The sequence below is a fragment of the Hippocampus bargibanti genome, linkage group LG13 (assembly GCF_051943395.1).
Source record: "Hippocampus bargibanti isolate YZ-2025 linkage group LG13, ASM5194339v1, whole genome shotgun sequence".
In the NCBI taxonomy this organism is placed as follows: Eukaryota; Metazoa; Chordata; class Actinopteri; order Syngnathiformes; family Syngnathidae; genus Hippocampus; species Hippocampus bargibanti.
The window spans coordinates 13435545-13456246 of record NC_142746.1 but is presented as its reverse complement, the minus strand read 5'-3'; the positions used below and the strand labels follow the sequence as shown (position 1 = coordinate 13456246).

The 20702-nt window shown below is 39.4% G+C and overlaps 1 protein-coding gene and 1 long non-coding RNA gene across 7 annotated transcripts in view; one reads left to right on the top strand and one right to left on the bottom strand.

Annotated features, from left to right (window-relative positions):
* The window catches only part of khdrbs2 (KH domain containing, RNA binding, signal transduction associated 2), a 45276-nt gene extending 25076 nt beyond the window's left edge, over window positions 1-20200 (top strand). Inside the window, exons 6-12 of one of the 6 annotated variants that reach the window (XR_016116866.1) lie at window positions 793-982; window positions 9882-9964; window positions 10126-10184; window positions 11101-11197; window positions 12983-13023; window positions 13518-13589; window positions 15017-20200. Coding sequence is in view for 2 of the 6 variants with exons in the window: in XM_089011755.1 (XP_088867881.1) it covers window positions 793-982; window positions 9882-9964; window positions 10126-10184; window positions 11101-11195 (427 nt within the window). In the remaining 4 variants the exon portion in view is untranslated. Of the gene's footprint in view, window positions 1-792; window positions 983-9881; window positions 9965-10125; window positions 10185-11100; window positions 11198-12982; window positions 13024-13517 lie in introns of all 6 variants that reach the window. The other 5 variants (XR_016116865.1, XR_016116864.1, XR_016116867.1 and 2 more) reach the window with 5 other exon arrangements.
* The window catches only part of LOC148889421 (uncharacterized), a 27212-nt gene continuing 7498 nt past the window's right edge, over window positions 989-20702 (bottom strand). The window contains exons 2-3 of the long non-coding RNA XR_016116868.1: window positions 2602-2681; window positions 989-1442 (exon numbers count right to left, since the gene is read on the bottom strand). This is a non-coding gene — a long non-coding RNA (uncharacterized LOC148889421). The remainder of the gene's footprint in view (window positions 1443-2601; window positions 2682-20702) is intronic.

Below are 20702 nucleotides of genomic sequence, written 5' to 3'. Positions count from 1 at the left end.
TAATTGTCATTCATCTGAATACATAATGTTAATCCACTCCCACACAATAGCAATATTAACTCATTCACTGTCATTCCCGAATGTATTCAAAAATTGAAAATATGACATGAAACGCCATTCCCGAATTTGTTGGGGTTCTGTTTTTTCTTGCGAGAGTGCCAATAAAGCGCTGGTCAGACCTCTAGCGATATTTTTCCTTCCCACGAGAGGGCAGCATTTGTCTTTTGTACAGCCGCCCCCACTTGGACCTCATATTAATCCATACCGATAAAATTTAGGAATTAACTGTTTTTTTTATGAAAGAAGAGAGTCTAAGGTTTCTTATGCTGCATTGAATGTTTATGTTCCTAAAACTCAATATTCTTAGGGTCCTGCAATTTGAGTGAACAAAGGTTTGCACATTGTCTGGCAGTGAATGAGTTAACATACACTTGTACCTTCACACAATATATATTTTGTTAATTAACATAAAGTAGCTATAAATTAATGACATGCACATACAATACAAACGTTTTTTTTCAATTGCCCATCAATCGTTTCACATTCACATCAAAACATGAGTCTGTCAATACAAATGGACACACAAGGTGCAGGTTATGATGAATTTCAGGTTTCACCCAGGCCGACTCGGCTATGAGACAACCACCGACAGGACCTGTCTGGACACGAGCAGCAATAAAACTGATTTCACGGATTTCGCAGCAATTTACAGACTGTTCACTCAACTTGCTTTGTAGATTCCCAAGACAAATCACCGGCAAGTTCTTCTACTTGCTTTAATGCTTTGTGCAGGCCCCGCAGGAACATAGGAAGGAGCACAGTAACACCTCGGGGGACGGCTGCCACGATGCACGGCAAGCTTGGCGCATCTGTTTTAACGAGGGAAGCTCAAACCCCGAGGGCCAGGGGAGCAGCGGTAGCGGCAATTGGAGGGTACCACCCTCCACTGTTAGCCGCCACGCATGACTCATACGACGACTATGTGAGTATAATCCTCTTTGCTTAAAGTAAAAAGTAGAGCTTGTAGTAATTGCTGTTGAACGGTAAATCAGACTTGCTTTAATCTGCCGTCAATGTGATGAGTCTTATGTTGCATCAAGAGGTAGGGCAAATTGGAGCATCAATGGATTCTGTGATTTGGAAAATTGGAGCAAATCGAGAACTTGAATGTTGAGAGCCGTGTGCCTCAGGGATGGGAAGGGTGTGAATTTGGGACACATCGTCAGTTGTGCTCCAAAGAATCATTGGGTGTTTCGGCCTTTCAACACGAGACACCCGCATCGATGGTGGCCAGTGACAGATTGATCACGCCCGCGCTTGTGTCCCATGCCCAATCAGATGTTGAGAAGCTGGTTGGGGGGGGGGGGGGGTGTCTTAGGTTGCTGATCTATGAGCCCAACAAGGGTCCTTCCTCTTCATTCCGATCCACTGGCTGCTTCTTTCTGTGACATCAGAAAAACGTTGTATAACATCTAAAATACCCAAAACACGCAGTCTAATGACTTAAAGTGTCCAAAATCTGCAAAAAATTGAGCTGCGAATTGGGCATTTTCAGAAAGTCCCGCCCCCAGTTCGTGACGTCACGCCAAGATGTCTTGCATTGCTGGAGAATCAAAACAATGGCTTCAGATTCAGAGAATATGCTTTCTTGTTACACATCCAGTTATGAATATGATTCAAATAGTTCTGAGGAGGAAAGCATACATGTTTGCAATCGATTAAAGAATTTATTCCGTGCCATTTTGAGTCAACATTGGGGGGAAATGTCTCACCCAAAAGGCAGAAAATGGCCACCGACCTCCTGTGAGGAATTAATCAGGCCGTTTCCACAGGCTGATAAATTCCTGACATGGAGCTTGGATGCCCTCTTTTGGCTCTTTCTGGTGCAACACGAGGTTTTCAGACAAAACAAGCATTGACGTGTTGGAAGGACTGCTCCAATGTGTCCTTTTTTTCGGTCAGGGGCGTTCCTTCAGTGACGTCACGTACGGACTCGTCACCAACTCAAAAACAAGACTTCTTTGTCTCAAAAACAAGAATCTTTGTTTAATACGCTCAGTAGAAGTCATTTGAAGCCATTTTACAAATTATGGACACAACTTGTCCGGAGACGTCGGTTGTCCTTTAAAGGCATTGGAGTTATCTAAATTTTCACTTGGGCGGGTGTCTAGCGAACGTTTGGAAAACATTTAGGACTTTGATATAATCCTGTTCATTCACCTCCTATATCAAAATTCATCCCGTTCGCTCTGAGTGTTTCAATCAATGAAGTGTTCTTTTATTTGAAATGGGTTAAAAGGGTTTTGGGAGGCAAAAAAGAACTATGAACAGTAATTTGTTCAGATAGTCTTTTTAAATTGTAGGTTTTCACTTGGGTTTTTGAATGCATTTCCTGTGATAAAGAGGTAGTTCAATCTGCCGCAGCTCATAACATGAACATCTTTCTCAAATGATGTGCACAGGCGGCAGCTCACTCCAAAGATTCATATTAAAAACGCTTCAACTCCAAAGTGAGATTGATTTTAGATTTTGGGATTTTGTCATGGTCGTTTTAGATTTCATTGTGATTTCCAAGTTCCACCCAAACATAAAAAGGGTTACCCTTTCGTCAATGGAGTCCATTTGACGCTCCCTGGCGAAGCAGAGCCCCTTGGTGTGCTGGCATGTGAAGATTGGGCTGTCTGTACAAGGAGATGCACAAGCACAATCTCATTACCAAAGCAAATTGAGTTCTGATCTGGAGCCTGCGTATTTCTGCAAAGTGAAAAGCCGCAAGGTTTCTTCTCTTTGGAATTGGAGGTTAGAAACGAGGTTGGGAGCAGAGAGACTAGGAGATTACAGGAAGAAGATGAGTTTGTCCTGAACAGTTTCTTCTTTCATATTTTACTTTGCAGAGTGTTGTTTTTTCTGCTACATTCCACAGTTTCCTTTGAGCGTATTATAAAGGCTGCAAGATTTTTCTTTTACTATTTTGTTTAAGGGTTGTGTATTTTTTTCTCTACCATTGACTGAGTTTGGGGTTGATCTAATGCTTATCTTTACACCAAACCAAACATCCTATTTTGAGTGAAAAAAAATCAACAGTTGCTCAGCTTGGGCTGATCTGACTCTGCAAAGACGCACCTTGTGTGGATATTGTGTCACTTTCTCAAGAGGCCGATGACTTATGTATGCTGTCATAGTGTCAAGCTGTCTCCTAAAATTGAGACCATGTCCATGGGACCTATTGAGGGTGTTATTGATTTAAAACTTCACCAAAAGTACAAAGAATCTAGTCGTTATCATGTTTCTATGCCTCTTAATAATTTGTGAATTCAATATTCGTTTCCCATGTCTTTCTACCACAAATTTCACCTTGGAATAACCTTTCTGGCACTACTGCATCTGCCAGATGTTTACGACAAAAACACCAGATGTGAATAGGATTTCAAAAGGAGGAGACATTTTCCACTATATTTCCATTACAATTTCAGCGAAGGAGCTTGGGAAATATTTAATTGGACAAGTCGGAAAGCTCATAAATTATTTAATTCATTTGATTGAAGTGGAAATTTTGAGCAGTGAAACTAAGTTATGAATATGGTAATTATTTGTTCCTCCCTCTTACATATTTATGTATGGTACTATTTTTATGCCGTTTTCTTTAAAAGTTAGATTTTATTGGATGAATTATTGTTTTCTCTGGGTACTCTGAGGCATTCCAAGATTACAATTTTCTTTGGTTAATTGAACACTCTTAATCGTCCAAATTTGGAGTGAGTGGTTGTTTGCTGCAACTGGCTGGAAATCAAGAATAAAGATGATCATGCAATATTTTTATTGTTATTCTTGAGTTGCCTTGTTATTCAGTTCATTCATACACACTGTAGCTCCAATCATAATTTCACTTTGATATCTGCGTGGGTTATTCCTAATGTGTTTCGGTTGTTTTGGCAGACGAAAACAAGGACTTAATTAGAACAAAAACACCTAATGAGCCTATGATTAACAGTATTCTACAGTAATTGTGTGCATGACACTCACAATCAACATGGGCTCTGTGATTCATTTCCATTTCACAAAATGAATCAAGAGACAACATTTTTTTTGTTCTCTTGACTTCAAGACGGTGCCGCGAGTGCCTGCCTTTCCAGCGGCACATGTATTTAGTTTTTCTACTTTCATTCCTTTCATCACTTTGCTGCTGTGAAATGAAATTTCTCCACTGCGAGACTAATAAAGGCAAATCTAAATCCAAATCCAAAAAATTCAAATTTATGATTAGTGGTCAGAAATGTCATCATTATCATCATCGCCATCCTTGTCTTCCGCTTATCTGAGGTCGGGTCACGGGAGCAGGAGCTTTAGCAGTGAATCCCAAACTTCCCTCTCACCATTCACTTTATCCAGCTGATCTTGAGGGATCCTGAGGCATTTGCAAGCCAGCCGGCAAACATTGTCTCCTCAGCGTGTCATGGGTCATTCATAAAGTACACCCACACCTGCTCTGCCCCTCTCACAGTGGGCAACGCGAGAGTGGAAGAGTGTCCAACACTTTTCGAGAGAACTGGGATCAGTGCAGAGCCCAAGCTGTGTGTGGAAGCGAATTAAATTGTTTCTAGTCAAAACCATTCTGCCTCACAAAGAAGCTGGGGCTCTTTTTCTGCCATAGAGATGACATCCCATGTGCAGGCCCAGGCGCCAGGCACTTGGCATTAACTCATTCACTGCCATTCACAAATGTATTCGGAAATTGAAATTATGACGTAGAGCCCCATTCCCGAATTTGTTCGGGTTTTGTTTTTTTCATGCTTGAGTGCCGATAAAGTGCTGGCCATGTCCTCTGGCAATGTTTTTGTTTTCCACAAGGAGTCAGAATTTTGTGAGCGCTTTGTTCCAGCTTCAGTTGTTTTTAAAGCGCTATATAAACCAATATGTATGTACAGTATTGCATTGTATTTTGGACAGCCGCCCTCCTTTCAAGCCTATATAACTTCACACCCATATAATTTAGGAATTAACTTTTTCTCTCATGAAAAATAGAATCTATGGTTTCTCATGCTGTATTGAATGTGTATGTAGTCCTAAAATTCAATATTTTGTGGGTCCTGGAATTCAAGTGACAATGACAAAAACCCTGGTACTGGATTGGCCACATGTTTGCGCATGTCTGACAGCGAATGAGTTAAGTCGACCACCAGTCCTGGTTCCACAGATGGTCGGCTGTGTACTGCGCTTTGGCTGGGAAAAAAAACTAATTGCAAAGTTTTCATTGTTCATAATGTTTTTTTTTAAACTGTGCTTTGTGTGGTGGCACACCTAGGCGCTGTTTGCTATGGGTGACCCTGCCAGGGGTTTAAAGCCCCAAACAACTTTGTTCCTGGGATCATTGGGGCACAAAAAGCCCAGGTGCAGAACCCATGTCTTGTGCAATGTGAGGACGCGCTTAACAGTCGACCACAGGGCCGAACTAATAACTGATCATGTGATTTGTTATTTTCCACTTTGTGTAGCGTGAGTGTGATTATCGCACAAAACATCTTGGGAGACTCAATGGGATTAATGAACCCCATCGCGCCGCCATATAGTTAAATGGCACAGAGCATCATTCTCGCTCTTCAAAGAACAGAATCAGGATTGTAGGGCATTAATGCAATGAGCGCAGTGGGGGTGGCGGTTCTACACTGGCTTTATGTCTGAATCAAGGGCACTGACACAGTAGCAACTATCTTTACGGCAGGTTAAAGCTTAAAAAGTGTCATGGGAACGCTCAAAAATATTGAGGGGCAATCAAAGCATTTGCGTTATGTGCTGTTGGTATTCAAGCTCAATATTCAACAGTTTGATGTGAGCTGACATTTTGTACTTTTGTAGATAAATCATCTGCACTAAGATGTAAAACCCATTTTTGATATGAAATGAAAGTGCTCCCAATGCAGATCTCCTATCAGGTCAAAATAGGACTGTTTTCCACAGATAACATATCTGCTTTTTCAGCAATTGGATATTCTCACTGTTCTGATATATTATTAAGGTTTTTATCCCGTCTATCACAGTGTGCTATAACAGTGCAGGATATAATTTGGTGTTCTTTACTTTTAATGTGTTCGTCATATTGAGTGTGGCAGAACAGCATGAAAGAAAAAGAAAAGTCAGATCCAAAGACATACACAACAGCACATTCTGCAGATGGCCCTTGTACCAAGGTCTTGAAAAAAATATCAAACCAAAGACCTGTGTGATAAAGAAACTTTGAAACCTTTTATTTATTTATTCAGCAGAGACATTTACTCTAAAGCAGGGGTCGTGAACCTTTATGACTAAGAGAGCCATCTTCTTTTTTTCCTTTCGGCTTTTCCCTTCAAGGGGTCGCCACAGCAAATCAGTGTCCTCCATCTTCAGAGGTTTGATCCGCATGTTTGTTTTGGCCAAGCTTTTACATCGGATGCCCTTCCTGACAGAACCCTCTGTTTTATCTGGGCTTGGGACTGACACTAAGAGAGCCATAAAAGTAAAATATTTAGAAATGTTTTTCAGTGAGAGGCGCACACACACACACACACACACACACACACACGCACACACGCACGCACACATGCACGCGTGGCCACCTTTCAACAAAATGTCAGAATGTATTATTTAAAATAACCGTGATAGTACTCACCGAAAACATGAATAGTTTACCGTTCCTCATGATTGGTAAAAATCCAGCCAAACGATCGGAATGAAAGTCAACTTGCCGGGTCCATAGGCGAAGTTACTGCTAGCTAGCCTGCACACGGCTCATTAGCTTCCACACTTGCTATCTGCTATATACTTCTCGCAGAACTATATTGATGCTAACGTTAACATGGGGCTTGTTAAAATATCACTGACATTCAACTGTTTCATCGATGTTATTGTTTCATGGCAAATTAGAATCCTCCAGTGCATTCAAGCTGGAGCTACTCGTCTTTTTTTTTTACTCGTCGCGCTCATTTAAAGGACAACCGACGTCTCCGGACAAGTTGTGTCCATAATTTGTAAAATGGCTTCAAATGACTTCTACTGAGCATATTTTACAAAGATTCCACCGCATATAGCTATATTTTACGTTTTAAGACTTGCGCTGAATATTCCGGAAGTCTTGTTTTTGAGTTGGTGACGAGTCCTCACCCTACGTCACTGAAGGAACGCCCCTGACCGAAAAAAGGACACATTGTAGCAGTCCTTCCATCACGCCAATGCATTTTGCTGTAGTTGTTTGGTCTGAAAATTTCGTGTTGCACCAAAAAGAGGCAGAAGAGTGTGACAAAGCTCCGTGTAAGGAATGAATCAGCCCGTTTCCACAGGTCGCCATTTTCTGCCTCTTTTTTTGTGCAACACTTCCCCCCATATTGCCTCAAAATGGCACGGAATAAATTTTTTAATCGATTGCAAACATGGATACTTTCCTCTTCAGAACTATTTGAATCATATTCATAACTGGATGAGTAACAAGAAAGCATATTCTCCGAATCTGAAGCCATTGTTTTGATTCTCCAGCAAGGCAAGACGTCTTGGGGTGACACCATGAACAAGGGGGCGGGACCTTCTGAAACTGGCCACTTCGGGGTTTTTTTTTTTTTTGTGCAGATTTTGGACACTAAGTCATTTTTATTGGTGTTTTGCATTTGAATAAAAATATCATACTGCGTGTTTTGGGTATTTTAGATGCTATAAAACGTTTTTCTGATGTCAGTTAGGAAACAAAACAGTGATGTCGGTTGTCCTTTAAAGGGGCGTTTACCTGTTTCAACATGACAGCCAGTCTCATCCAATCAAAATTGCGCTTTCCGCCAACCTAGGTCAGTGTCATCCAATCAAAATTGTGCTTTCCGCTACCTGCAGCCCCAACAGGAAATAAACGGCGAAAAAGCGAGAATATGTATTTAGTTTTATCAGAGAGCCATATGCAATCATCAAAAGAGCCATATATGGCTCGCGAGCCATAGGTTCCCGACCCCTGCTGTAAAGAGTAGTGAAAGGTGAATAGTTCAAAAACACAGAGTACTTTAGAGTTGAAAAAAATGGTGCTTTGAAGGAAGCTTGTGTTTATGTAGTTATAATTATACTTCGATACCACACCTATAATGTGGCGAATGTGGAAAGTGTTGGTCAAATTTGAAATGCAATGCTTGCTTTTGCAAAACCTGAGCCCTGCAAGCATAACAGGGTTGACAAAAACAGCTAATGTGATTAAACACAGAGCTTTGGGAGGGTAGGGGGGTAGGGGTGAGTAACTCCCATCGTCTGTGGAAGTGACAAAAGACAGCCTTTTGCAAATGAGGAGAAAAATCCTCCCCAGTTTAGCTTTTCTCTAAAAGGCGATTTGGAGCATGAGGGGAGAATTTTTTCAGGCCACTTCTGAGGACAACAAGCTAATCTGCTGCTCTGTTAAGAAGTCAATGTGGATACTTTTTCTGTTTCACAAAAATATGGATGACTCACTCTTCGGACACAATATCATTTCAGCGAAAACAAAACTGAGACAGAATGTAAACCACAGATGACAAAAAAAACTTAGTTCAAATTTTGTCTGATTTTTTTCTCCCCAATTTTTAACCTCTTTCTCCCAAGTGACAATAATGGAGTGGGGAGAGTCATGTGGAAAATTGATTCAGCTTATCACATTTTTGAGGTGATAATAAAGGTTTGATTTGAGCAAACCGTATGAATAAATAATGAGAATATACCTGAACAAAAGGTGCATTTTCAAAGGTGGAAAGCGTGAAGAGCTACAATTCACAGAGACAAAAAAAGTGACGCAAATCTCATTTTCCTTCCCATCCTGCTTTGCGGTGTCACATTGAGAGGCAGCCCGGCGTGAAGATCCGTCACTGTCGGGGGAAATGCAGGTTGTCAACTGATAATGAAGTGCATGGCTACAGGCCTTCAGCTCCTGGCTTTTCTAATTATGCCCAATAAGAACCCTCCACCTTTGTGTTAACATTTAATTTATTCCTACCTGCTTGGATAAAAGGCCTCGTGTTATTATTTTGTTTATTTATTTATTATTGGAACGGATGATCGTCAAACTCAAAGAACCATGCTTCATTAATTAAAGGACACAAAGGCACACCATTGCTCCCGGTTGTGTTTTTAAAGGCATTGTCTTGGAAAGAGCGGAACCTCGAAAGTACAATTTGACATCAATCTTCACGGGGAGGGTTGAAAGCATTGTAATTGTGCTGCTTTACGTCTGCCTCGCAGTTACAGGGTTCTTGGTTAGATTCTCAACTTCGGCCTTCTTGCATGGAGCACTGCAATGGCTCCAGCCTCCTTCCACATTTCAAAATATGCATGTGAAATCCATTGAAGAGAAATGCTCTCACTTTTGTCCGCCAAGCTCTCTAGTTATAAATAGTTAGTCCTCATAATGAATTCAATTCATCTGAAAGCTTTAAAAAGACACTTTGCTTACAGGTTAAAAAGAAAAAAATACATTCTTTGTGTGGATAGAAAAAAAAGACATATGTATGTATTTAACAACCACAGAAGGGGCTTGTCCTTCAAAAAAGAAATGACAGCGACCCTGTCAGAGAATGTGTGTATTGTTTATTTTCTGCAGAAAATTGAACTGACATCTTTGTTTGGTATTTACAGAGTTTTCAGTGGGTGTTTGTGCTTCCTCTCTTTCGAGCTGCTTATCCGCTCTTCATTGAAATTGAAGGCTCAGAAGTTGTTAATTTAGCTCCAATTGAGAAACATGTTCTCTTGCAAAGCTAAATCAATAATTGTGACAGGGCGTCCGTCTGTTTTTCCCGTTTCCTCCCACATTTTGAGCATCGCCTATGGTTACGGGCATGGAGTGTTGTTGGTGAGAGTGCAAATATATGAGTGGATGAGTCAACCATTTTGCTGACACTGTCTTTCCCGTGCAGGGCTACGACGATGGCTATGGGGGCGAATATGACGATGACGGCTATGATGCTTATGAGGATAACTACAGCAATCAGTCGAAGAGGTGACGTTTACGTACAGAATCATTCCGTATTTGTCTTATTTTATTGTTTTTATCCAGCATATATTTTTAAAAGGAGTAATAGTTGTGTGATCTTAACGATGTGCATTGAATGAACATATATATTGTGACTACTTGATAATTTTGACGTCTCTATCATTCAGCATCTCGGAATATTATGAATATGGGCAAGGAACAAATGATGATGCCTATAACAACTATGGTAAGTGATGATGGGATAATACTTTTTTTAACTGGTGAAGCCTGGTCACATGAAATTGCATTGAAATTGCAGAGCCTGTTTGTTCATTCCAAGGCACAATGCAGACATGCACAGCCTACCTCATGGAACCTCATGCCTGAACACAAAACATCCGTTAATAAGCATTTAAAAGTGTTGCATTAAAGGGAGTTTGCATAGTGTGCTAATTTGTCCCTAATAAATATATCAAATTGCCTTCAGCATCAATTGCTTTTGGAATTTTATTGCATTGTGATTAATTAGTTTTGATCTGATGATCCAGTTATTGTCAACAATAAATGTATTGGAAATGTTTGCAAGCCACCGCTGATACACTCGCGGCTCCAACTGCAGCCAGTGTGCACCCCCCCCCCATTCCCCCAAAAAGACCACCGGAAAATGACGGATGCACATTGTGAGTGCTTTGCCTCCTGAATGTGGGCCCTGAACAGCCCATTCCATATGAAAAATACATCTAACCACAAATCTTTTCCAACAAAAAAACACCTACTGACCTGTTTGTCACAGGTGGGTCGCACCGTCAAAGTCTTGCCATGGCCTGGCAAGCTTTTTGCTGCAACCAAATTCGTACTGCAGTATTGATGATGATGACCAAAACCAAGAGGGTACTGATCTGATTTTCTGCTCCATAAACATTTTCCTATTTGGAAGCCTGCTCAATGTGCCATGCAGGAGAGGTGGCCGCCTTTTTGTAATGCGACTTTAAGGGAGGATGGAGCTACTGACTGTCAAAGCACATCATTGCTCCAACAGAGGCCAAAGTCCTTGTGAAGTTAATTTTGTGGAGAATATCTTTTGAGATTCACTGTGATTCAGTCACTGTGAACGAATGCAATACCTGTTCACACTGACTTCGATGCTTTGACTGGTTTTCCAGAGGAGGAGTGGACCATTTCCCATCCCAGTCTCAAAGCGCCAGTTCCGCAGTTAACAAGATGGGGATACAGAAAACATCCCTACAGTCGATTTTGAAGGTGCTCCACAAGTGACCTGCAATTTATGTCAACGTATTAATGTCAAATCCATTTTTTTGTCCATTGCATTTAGATAAGCCCTAGAAGCGGTGGCTTTTCAAAGTGAGCTACACTAGCTTGAGAAAAATGAAGACAAAAATATTTGAGCAATATATGAATTGAGTTCCTCGAGTGAGTCTGGGGAGAGCAGATCACTGCATCAATTAAATGGTGGAAAATCAGTGTGTGTGAAAGAGATCAGGTGCAATTATTATTGTCCAAAATTGTTCGACTTGTATTAAGTCGAACTCTGCGCAATGTGCCATTATAAATTCTGTTTGTCAGAACCGACTGAGTGTTTCATAATTTGTGACTAAATTGACACTTTGGAAATCCCCTGCTCTAAACCACATCAACTTGCATCATAATCAGGAGGGAAAGTTATCTATACAAATGTAAAAAATCAAAAATGACACTTTTAATAACTATTTAATGTGCTATTCTATAAATGTTAGGTCTCTCATCCCAAATACCGTGTGCAAGTTTGTGACTCGCTAACAATTTCAAATGATCAAAATGTACCCTTGCGCCTCTTGACAAATTAATCGGAAATGACTTTTGTACACCACTTTTAGTTTGCAATTTTGTAAAGGATCACGGTATTGTTTGGAAGTAATTGCATGTTCGACAACAACAAAAAAATAGGAAGGAACAAGGAAGGCAAGGAATAAAACCCCATTTTGAAGAACCCCCCACCCATTTGCCTCCACATGATGATTTCGTGTTAAAAAGGACTAATTAGTTCTAATCACTCTTTTTTCATTCACAAGCTTTTTTCTGTGGTGGAAAGCAATCAGGCAATGTACAGTATGTACTTTCTAATTAGTGCTTTTATTCTGTGTGTCCAATCTCTTTGTACAGAAACTATTTAATAAAACAAACATAAAGCCCTGCACCATGTGTAAGACTCTCTGAATACAGTAGTTGTTGTGTATGTGTGTTTATTTTTATTATGTATTTTTTGTATTTTTTTCAGTTTCATTTGTAATTAAATATTTTCATAATTGACACCTATTCACTGATTTAGGAGCCCACGAAGAACTTTGACTGATCATTTAAATTGATGCATAAACACCCGTGCCACTTATAACTTCCTTATGTAAGAATTTGTTTTGTTCCCCTCGTAATCCATCTTGTGAAGTTTCCCGCCAATAAACAGACTGATTGACATTGAGAATCATATGCTGTTAAAGAGGTAAGATGACCCCTTATATTGTCTGATCGTAACAATTAAATCAAACTATGACTTCAGACCACAACTAATACTTCTTGGAATTTCTGAGTGAAAAATTGCAGCGTTGATCTGACGACTCTTCAATGTCTCTAATGTTTTTTTCTGTCATTGAATTTGAGATCGTGCGATGCATCTTTTAAACCTCATCGGTGCTGTCCAGATAAACTCTAAACAGGTAATTAAATACTGATCTAGTCTCCAAATCTAACATCCACTAACAAAAAAGTAAACCTGCCCAGAATAAACATTCCTGCTGATTTAAAACTTCCTCTAATTAGATGCTTATAATGGCTAAATTGTTCCAAACGACATTAAACTGCACTAAAATTAATGTTCTAAATGTCACACAAATTCAGTTCGAAGCTATCATTCTTTCAATTCCAGGCTTTTACTTTCAATTGGTTTACTTTTTTCACAGTGATAGAATGGGGCGATTTCTCACATGCATGGATACCAAGATTTACCAAGTTATTATGTTTGATGTACAATATAATGTATTTGCTTTGTTTTAGGTATGAAAGCACCGTCAGGGTCAAGACATACGTCATAAAAAGTTGAGTGGATGCATTTCCATCAAAGCTATAAAACAAACCCATAAAACTAACCTCCTCGCATGCATACAATTGTGTGACGTTGTGGTTACCCTCATTTAAAAAGAAAGGCAATAAACAAATTATTTGGTTTAGATTATATCTCATTGCTGGTTAAATCAGATACCAATAAATGACTGTAAAGTTTTCTGTTTATTTTCATTCACAAAATGGTTGAACAAGCTTTTAAAGATGCATGTGCAAGTTTGAAATGTGTTATTTCCACATAACAGCTCATTTAGTTTTAAACTGTGTGGATTGCAAAGAACTCTGATGGCCCAATGGTAGACAACAGGTTTACATTAAGACTAACCTCAATTCAAGCATCTTTGCAGAGCTGTGATTTAATTGGATGAAGCTGAATCAATTAATCATAATTTTAACAATATTTGTGTCAAATGTTATGTAGCCCCGCAACCCGCAATGAGTTCACCATGTTGTATTTGTTTACTTTTAGGACAATGTAGACTGCAGAAACTACTGCAAGAAAGGAGGTTCAAGGATCATCCATGGTCAAGACAGCAGCGTGGTATGTATGCATATTTTACAGGAAGAGTATACATGTATTCATACAGTTCAATGTACTTCGATTCTGTATTGAAATGTCTATTAATAATCGACAGGCTGACTTCCACAACTCCCCGTAAAGGGTTGTAGATAGACCATGTATTTGTTATGTCATGTTTAAATTGAAATGAACCCACTGTAGATAAACTGTTGATCTGGATTTAATGGTGAAGTCAATTTAAATAATTTCTTGACAGTAACACATTTAAACATGACAATCGGATTTTTGGAATTTGAGTAAACTGGGGGCAGCGGCTATTTTGGCCCTGAAAATGACTAGACAGTTGCTAAACCTCTACAGAAAACACCTGAGCACTCAGTGGGATGTCAAAATCAGCCGATAACAATATTTGGTGCATTCATTTTAATGGCAAGTAAAATATAGTCAAAAAGAACTTTAATTTGCTCAGGGTCATTTAAATGACTTTTCTGATGAACGTGTCACTTTGGGTTGTCTCGCTTCCATCTTATCCACGTTTTTCCATCGGAAATTTTGCTTACAACTTTAAATTTATGTTTTGCAGAGCAGACCTTTTTCACTCAATACAGAAAATATCTCAACCGGTTTCATTACTTGTTCTTCTATTTGAACATACTCAACTTCTGATGGCTGCAGTTCATTCTTATTTTGCTTTGGGGAGTCGACGTTTCACATTCACGGCCGCCGGTGGTTTTGCCATAATAAGGGATTAGCATTAGCGACACTTATCACTGCCCCACTGTTATTGTTATGGAGCAGTACTGCCATTGCCATGTTTGGCTGTAAAGAGTCATTGCATTACAGGGTTTGAAAAACACTGGGCAGTAATCCATACTCCACAAACACAATATTAATCAGAATGCTGTGATTAGACTGGAGGAGTAAGGGAGGGATGCATCTAACATATCAACGTAAATAAATGTTTCAGGTTGACTTCGCCTTGGAAGAAAAAAGGAATGACTACATATTTTGTTCAATATATCTGTGGTCAATACATCAGATGTTTCTCAACTTTACAATTGTAACTTATGTGTTTGCTGAGTCCCTCGAGCACTGTGATAAACACACAAACAGCAAGTGACCCAAAAAGAATGGAGGTACATTTTTGTCTTCTTTTGAAGTTTGTATTTAGTTTTTCACATTCCATTTTTTAAACATTTTAGCAACCTTCTGCATTATTTTTCCTACATGAATGTGCTGTCAATTTTTACTTCCTAATAAGTGTCAATGCGGTCTCTCAGTCTACAGTATATGTACTGTATGCCATTTTTTATGCATGCGTCCGTTTGCAAAATGACTTCACAACGTGCTTGTCACCACAGTTTTCTGGTGGTGAGAATGCAAATGATGACACACAGTATTTTCTGAAAGGATCGTTCTGCTCACTATGTATTTGTCTTGTTTTGCAGAAATACTTGAGTCTAAGGTGCTTAAAGACTTCTCAGCTGTCATCACATTTCTTTATCCTTCAGTCCACACAAAGAGCCACTCTGTTTATCTGTTTATTTTCTATCACACAGCCCTCAGAAACACAGAAACAGAAACATTTTGGGGGCTAGTGTTTGGATGAGATGGTAAGGACCGAGTTTGACTGACAGTCACCCGCTCAGCTCAGCTATGTATTCAAATTGTGGACTGTAGAGTATCATGGCACACATGAATTCTCCGCAGCTTCAGCTGTTAAAACGATATATACGGTAAACTACTATATACAGTATGTAATATGTACAGCATTCTATTTTGGACATCCACCCTCATTTCAAGATCATATAACTCCAGACCCATATGATTTGGGAAATAACTTTTTTTCTGATGAAAGAAGAGAGTCTAAGGTTTCTTATGCTGCATTGAATGTTTATGTAGTCCTAAAACTGAATATTCTGTGGTTCCTGGAATTCAATTGACAATGACAAAAATCCTGGCACTGGAGTGGACACATTTTTGCGTGTCTGGCAGTGAATGGGTTCAGTAAAATTCTAAAAAGCAGTGAGAGCCTTATTTTTATTACCATTTTGTTTCATGTGCTCATCATTCCTGATGTCCTTTTGAATGTGTGTTTGCACCAACAAAGAAAAAGCAATAAATATTTACATTTGGCATTGTTTTTTTTAGTGTGTCTTCAGTTTAGTGTACAGTGGTGCTTTAGGAAGTTGTTGTGTTTTTGCTTTTCGGATAACAGGGTTGTGATAAATTAGGACTTTCTACTCTAACCTAACCAAAATTCAACAAGGACGAAACTTTAATTTACTGATACAAATCAGAATTGTTCGTTGGCTCAATATTCTGTTCGCAACCAAATGAGTCAGGAGTTGAATTTCGAAAATCGGTAATGTTTTATGCCTGAACATTTCATCGGATTACACTTGTACCCAAACACATGGTTTTAATGATGTTTTGAATTTTAATGCAAATTTAGTCACTAGTTTTACTTTATCATTCATCTATAAGAAGGATTTTCGTGTTTAATTAAAATACCACTTCTGTCTTTTAAGTCACGCAATATCCCGCTCGGTGTAGTTTGATGTTTTTGTTTTTTTAAGGCCGGCTTGACAGAAATGGTGTGAAATATTCATGTGAAGAAGTTACGTGGCGGAATGATGATACATCTTGCTGATGTGTTTAAATTGGCTGAGAAAGCAGGAGAGTTTTTTTCACATGATGCATGCTGTGATTTTGGTTACTGGCTGGTAATGCATGACCGGCCGCGTTTTAACAATCAACAATGGCTCGATCTTTGGTGATACTGTTCCAATGCGTTTCCTCCAATAAACAGCAATTATATCCAAAAAAGAGAATTAATGATTGTTTCAAAATAGTGAGATTAGATAGTGAGCGAGGGAGGTCGTTTTCTTTCCATCCAGATCTCAAGGACGAGTTGATTGTCTCTGGCTCTCGAGGCTGCCCCTCAATCAGGCGTATCAGGCAAGATGTCAGATGTGTGATGACACATTGTCACTGCGGGATCCATAGAGGCACACAGTGGATTGAGGGGAATTAGCAGAACAAGAAAAAAAATAATATTTTATCTTAGAGGCTTACTGTACACAAACACCAAGACAATCACTTTTTTGAACTCTTCAAGCAGGTGGCATGGTTGTCGATTGCTTAGCACATTTGCCTCACAGTGCTTTCAAAATGGTCGGTCAGACTGGAGCAGAGCCCTCTCAGATGCTCCTTGTGGGTGGATTACCGGTTGTACAATGCACAAAAAAAGCTTTTCTTTCAAAGGCAAAACGCAAACTATACAGTTTAAGAAAAAAAAGTTTTCAAATGCCCACCAATTGACTCTTCAAGCAATGGCTTCCATGAAGGTCAAGTCAAAGTCAAGTCAAAGTGTTTGCCAAGCACGTCGCGAGTCATAAAATCAGCGACTCCAGTCTCCCACCTCTACAGTTTTTTTATTAGCAGCAAATAAATTGCATTATGTACCATACGTTTTCCATTTTAATATTGTTAGTGTATCGTGATTGTTTCTTATTTACTAAAAATAGTCTGCCCAGTTTTCCATTTTAATTTGATCACACATAGTATGTTGGTGTCTTTTTATATGGCTGCAAAATATGGGAGAGTCTACAAAAAGGTTTTGAAGTCACTTGAATGTATAAAAGGCCGCTTTGAGAGCAGAGTCAGATTCCCTGATGGTTTTCTGAGGATTTTCATTTAGTTTGCTGTGACAGCAAGGTGGGATCTCGGCCAGGTAACAGAAGGTAACGGTGTTTAGATTGAGCTGCACATTTGTTTTAGGGAAATGTTCACTACCGCAGAGCGTCTGCTCTCTCAAACGCATTTAGTATGAAAGCCTCCTACCACAACAACCCCCCCACCCGCCATCCCCCCCTGAGCTCATTCTTTATTTTTGCAGTAATGATGAGCTTTGACATTTTGTGTTGTTGGTGCTGGGATAGACTAAACAGTGAGAGCACTGCGGCAACATTTTGCCACAAAAAAAAGCATGGACTGGTTTTCATGCAAATTTCACTTCTCCGGTTGAAGAATGCTGCACACGTTGAAACAACAGCACAAAGCAGTGCTGCAGAATAATTGCAATTGAAATAAACTGAATTTGCTGATTTTCCATTTTAGGTCCCAGGTGTTACTTCTTTGGATTAAAACAAAAACAAAAGATTCTCAAACTTTCTTCAAACAAGGCTGCACGTACATTATTCAGATACAAGTGATGTGAAATACGTTTAGGTCTTTTGACCTGGGATTTCACCTTGTGGACCAAATGACCTGATGGTCCCCAAGCATGTAGTCAAAGGCAGAGCTCTCTCTCTCTTTCTTGTCCTATCTCCCTCTCTTCCTCTTTCTCTCGTTGAAAAATAGTTTAAAATCCCTGTTGAATTCACCTTTCACGTATAATACAATGAATTTAATGTAGAATGTTTCAAATGAAACAAGGAAATAAAATTAGATTTATATGCCCGTTTGTTTCCAAACCGCTGGTGCTGTGTCGCTAAAATTTAGGATTTTTTGTTCATAAAAAGATTAACTCATTTGGGTCAATTGAGCTGGAATCAGCATCCTGTAAAATTACTTAAAAACAAGAAATACGATAAACCACAATATAGATGGGGTACAAAGTGTGAATTCATTATGACAAAAAATGGATAATTCTAACTTTTTTTGGAGGTAGAGGATGCAATGGATTTTTTTTCCGTGTCATGGTATTTTCTTCCATTTCAATTCGAATTTCAAGCAAACTAAAATTGACAAGACAATTTGTCCTCTCATTATATCGTCATAGCCTGTTATGTTTTCATGCCTTCACTGAAGCACAGCACGCCAAAATGGAAAACAAGTCTCTCATCACGTCTCTCCAGTTGTTTACCATCTTTTTCACTTGCGTATGCTGCTTCCATCTCCTTCACTGGCACCTCATTGATCATCTTCCGAGCTTCCTCACGATGCAAATTACATCCCAGTCATTATTTCAGGTGAGGAGCTATAATCGTGCAAGTCCCATCAGCTTACATGAGGCGTATACAGGGCAGACAATGAAAGCTTCAATGTTGTTTTTCATTTCTTTCATCTGTGCACCTCCCCCGAGGTCAGAGCAATGACATGTCAGATAAGCGCCTCAGACGACAGCGGCTGTGATGGCTATGTCAAGTTCAGCATCACCAAATGTGGTGTTTTTTTTTATCGTTTAGCACAAATGTTTTTCCTTTCACATCTCAGTTGTTGGATTCAACGGTGCCAACAAAAGAAGCTAATCAAATTGTTATTTGAACGCCCGTGAGTGTTCACACCTGCACTTGTAATAATGCAGTCAGCAGATGATGAAGGTCATGTTAGAATGTTCAATCAAGACTCAGAGCATGACATTTTCTCAAACTAACGCTTTGTGTCATGTTTGCCAGATTCCATCTTTTTGTAAAATACAATGGAGCTTTTAGAACGTATTACCGCAGGCAGCCAAGTAAGCTTTCTTTTGATTGATAATGAGCAGTGGCGGGCCATGGATTTCATTGCTAGGCCTTCAGTAGTGCTACGTCTGAATCAATCCATACTAAAAAAAAGTGTGGTGTGATTTACTATAATCCACTAGTAGGTACCATTAGCTAGGAAATAACTGACTGACCTTTCTTAATTATGTCCATTTTTTCTTGAAAAGATTGTCTTGAAATTGGCTTTAACAGTAAATCTCCAACCAAATCAGTTTCTTCTCCTCCTTGCTATTAAATCAGTATGCTCTAATGACTAGCGGCTAGTGATGCTATGATTGGCTAGTGACCTGCCAATCATATGACTAGCCAATCATAATTTGCGAAAACGTTTCCAGCACCTTCCAGCAGGCCTTGGGTTGCCAACTCAAAATCTAATTGGTTAAGGCAACAGTTTCATCAACACTTATTTTATGCTCCAGGGCCTGCAGAACCGATTGTGAAGGCGCCCAGCTGGATTTCTGACCCTGGTAACAAACGATGGCTGAAATGTGATTGGTTAAATGCTTGAAGACAAAAACATACGTCTGGAAGCAGCGCAACAGTGGAAAAGTAATGAAAGGAAGCTGAAAGACAATTTGGAATTCTTTAATAAGAATTCATGGACAAAATATAATGATCATCAATCCAGGATTCAGGTATTTTTAGGCCGACAGAGAAGGCTTTGCAGGCCTTGACGGTGCGCCACTAATAATGAGTGTGAACCAATGACACTGGCATGTTGGATTTATAGTACTAATGTTGTGGCTCTTAAATGACAACCGATAGCATTTTTTTGTTTCCTAACTGACATCAGAAATACGTTTTATAACATCTAAAATACCCAAAACACGCTGGCTGATATTTTTAGTCAAATGAAAAACACCAATAAAAATGACTTAAGGTGTCCCAAAACTACTTCAAAATGACCTTAAAAAGTTTCAGTTTCAGAAGGTCCCGCCCCCTTGTTCATGACGTCACGCCAACACATCTTGCCTTGCTCGAGAATCAAAACAATGGCTTCAGATTCGGAGAAGATGCTTTCTTGTTACTCATCCAGTTATGAATATGATTCAAATAGTTATGAAGAGGAAAGCATAAATGTTTGAAATTGATTAAAGAAGTCTTTCTGTGTCATTTCCAGGCGTCTGGACTGCAATTAAGCGTCCCAGAAAATGCACAAGACGGCGCCCAAGCTCCGTTGGAAATGGGCTGATTTGTCTGCTGGGAATTTGTGTCAGCTAGTATCAAATAGTAGTCTTAGTGCAACACACAACGATTCACCATCACATTATTTGTGTTTTCCTCCTAATTTCGCCATCAACACGGATCAACACGAAGTTTTCATACCAAAAAAAGTACCCAAAATGCATTGTGTATCGCTTTCTCGGTCAGTGACGATACTACCGTGACGCCACGGTAGGTATCGTCAGCAACTCAAAAACAAGACTTCCTGAATATTCAGCGCGAGTCTTCAAACGTAAACGATAGCAATCTTTGTAAAATACGCTCAGTAGAAGTAATTTGAAGTGATTTTACAAATTATGGACACAACTTGTCCGGAGGCGTCGGTTGTCCTTTGAGTGTTTCAGTATATTTCACTCCAGGGTTCCATTTCAATGGTAATGTCATTTATTGTTAAGGTACATGGTAGGCATTTTTCATGTTT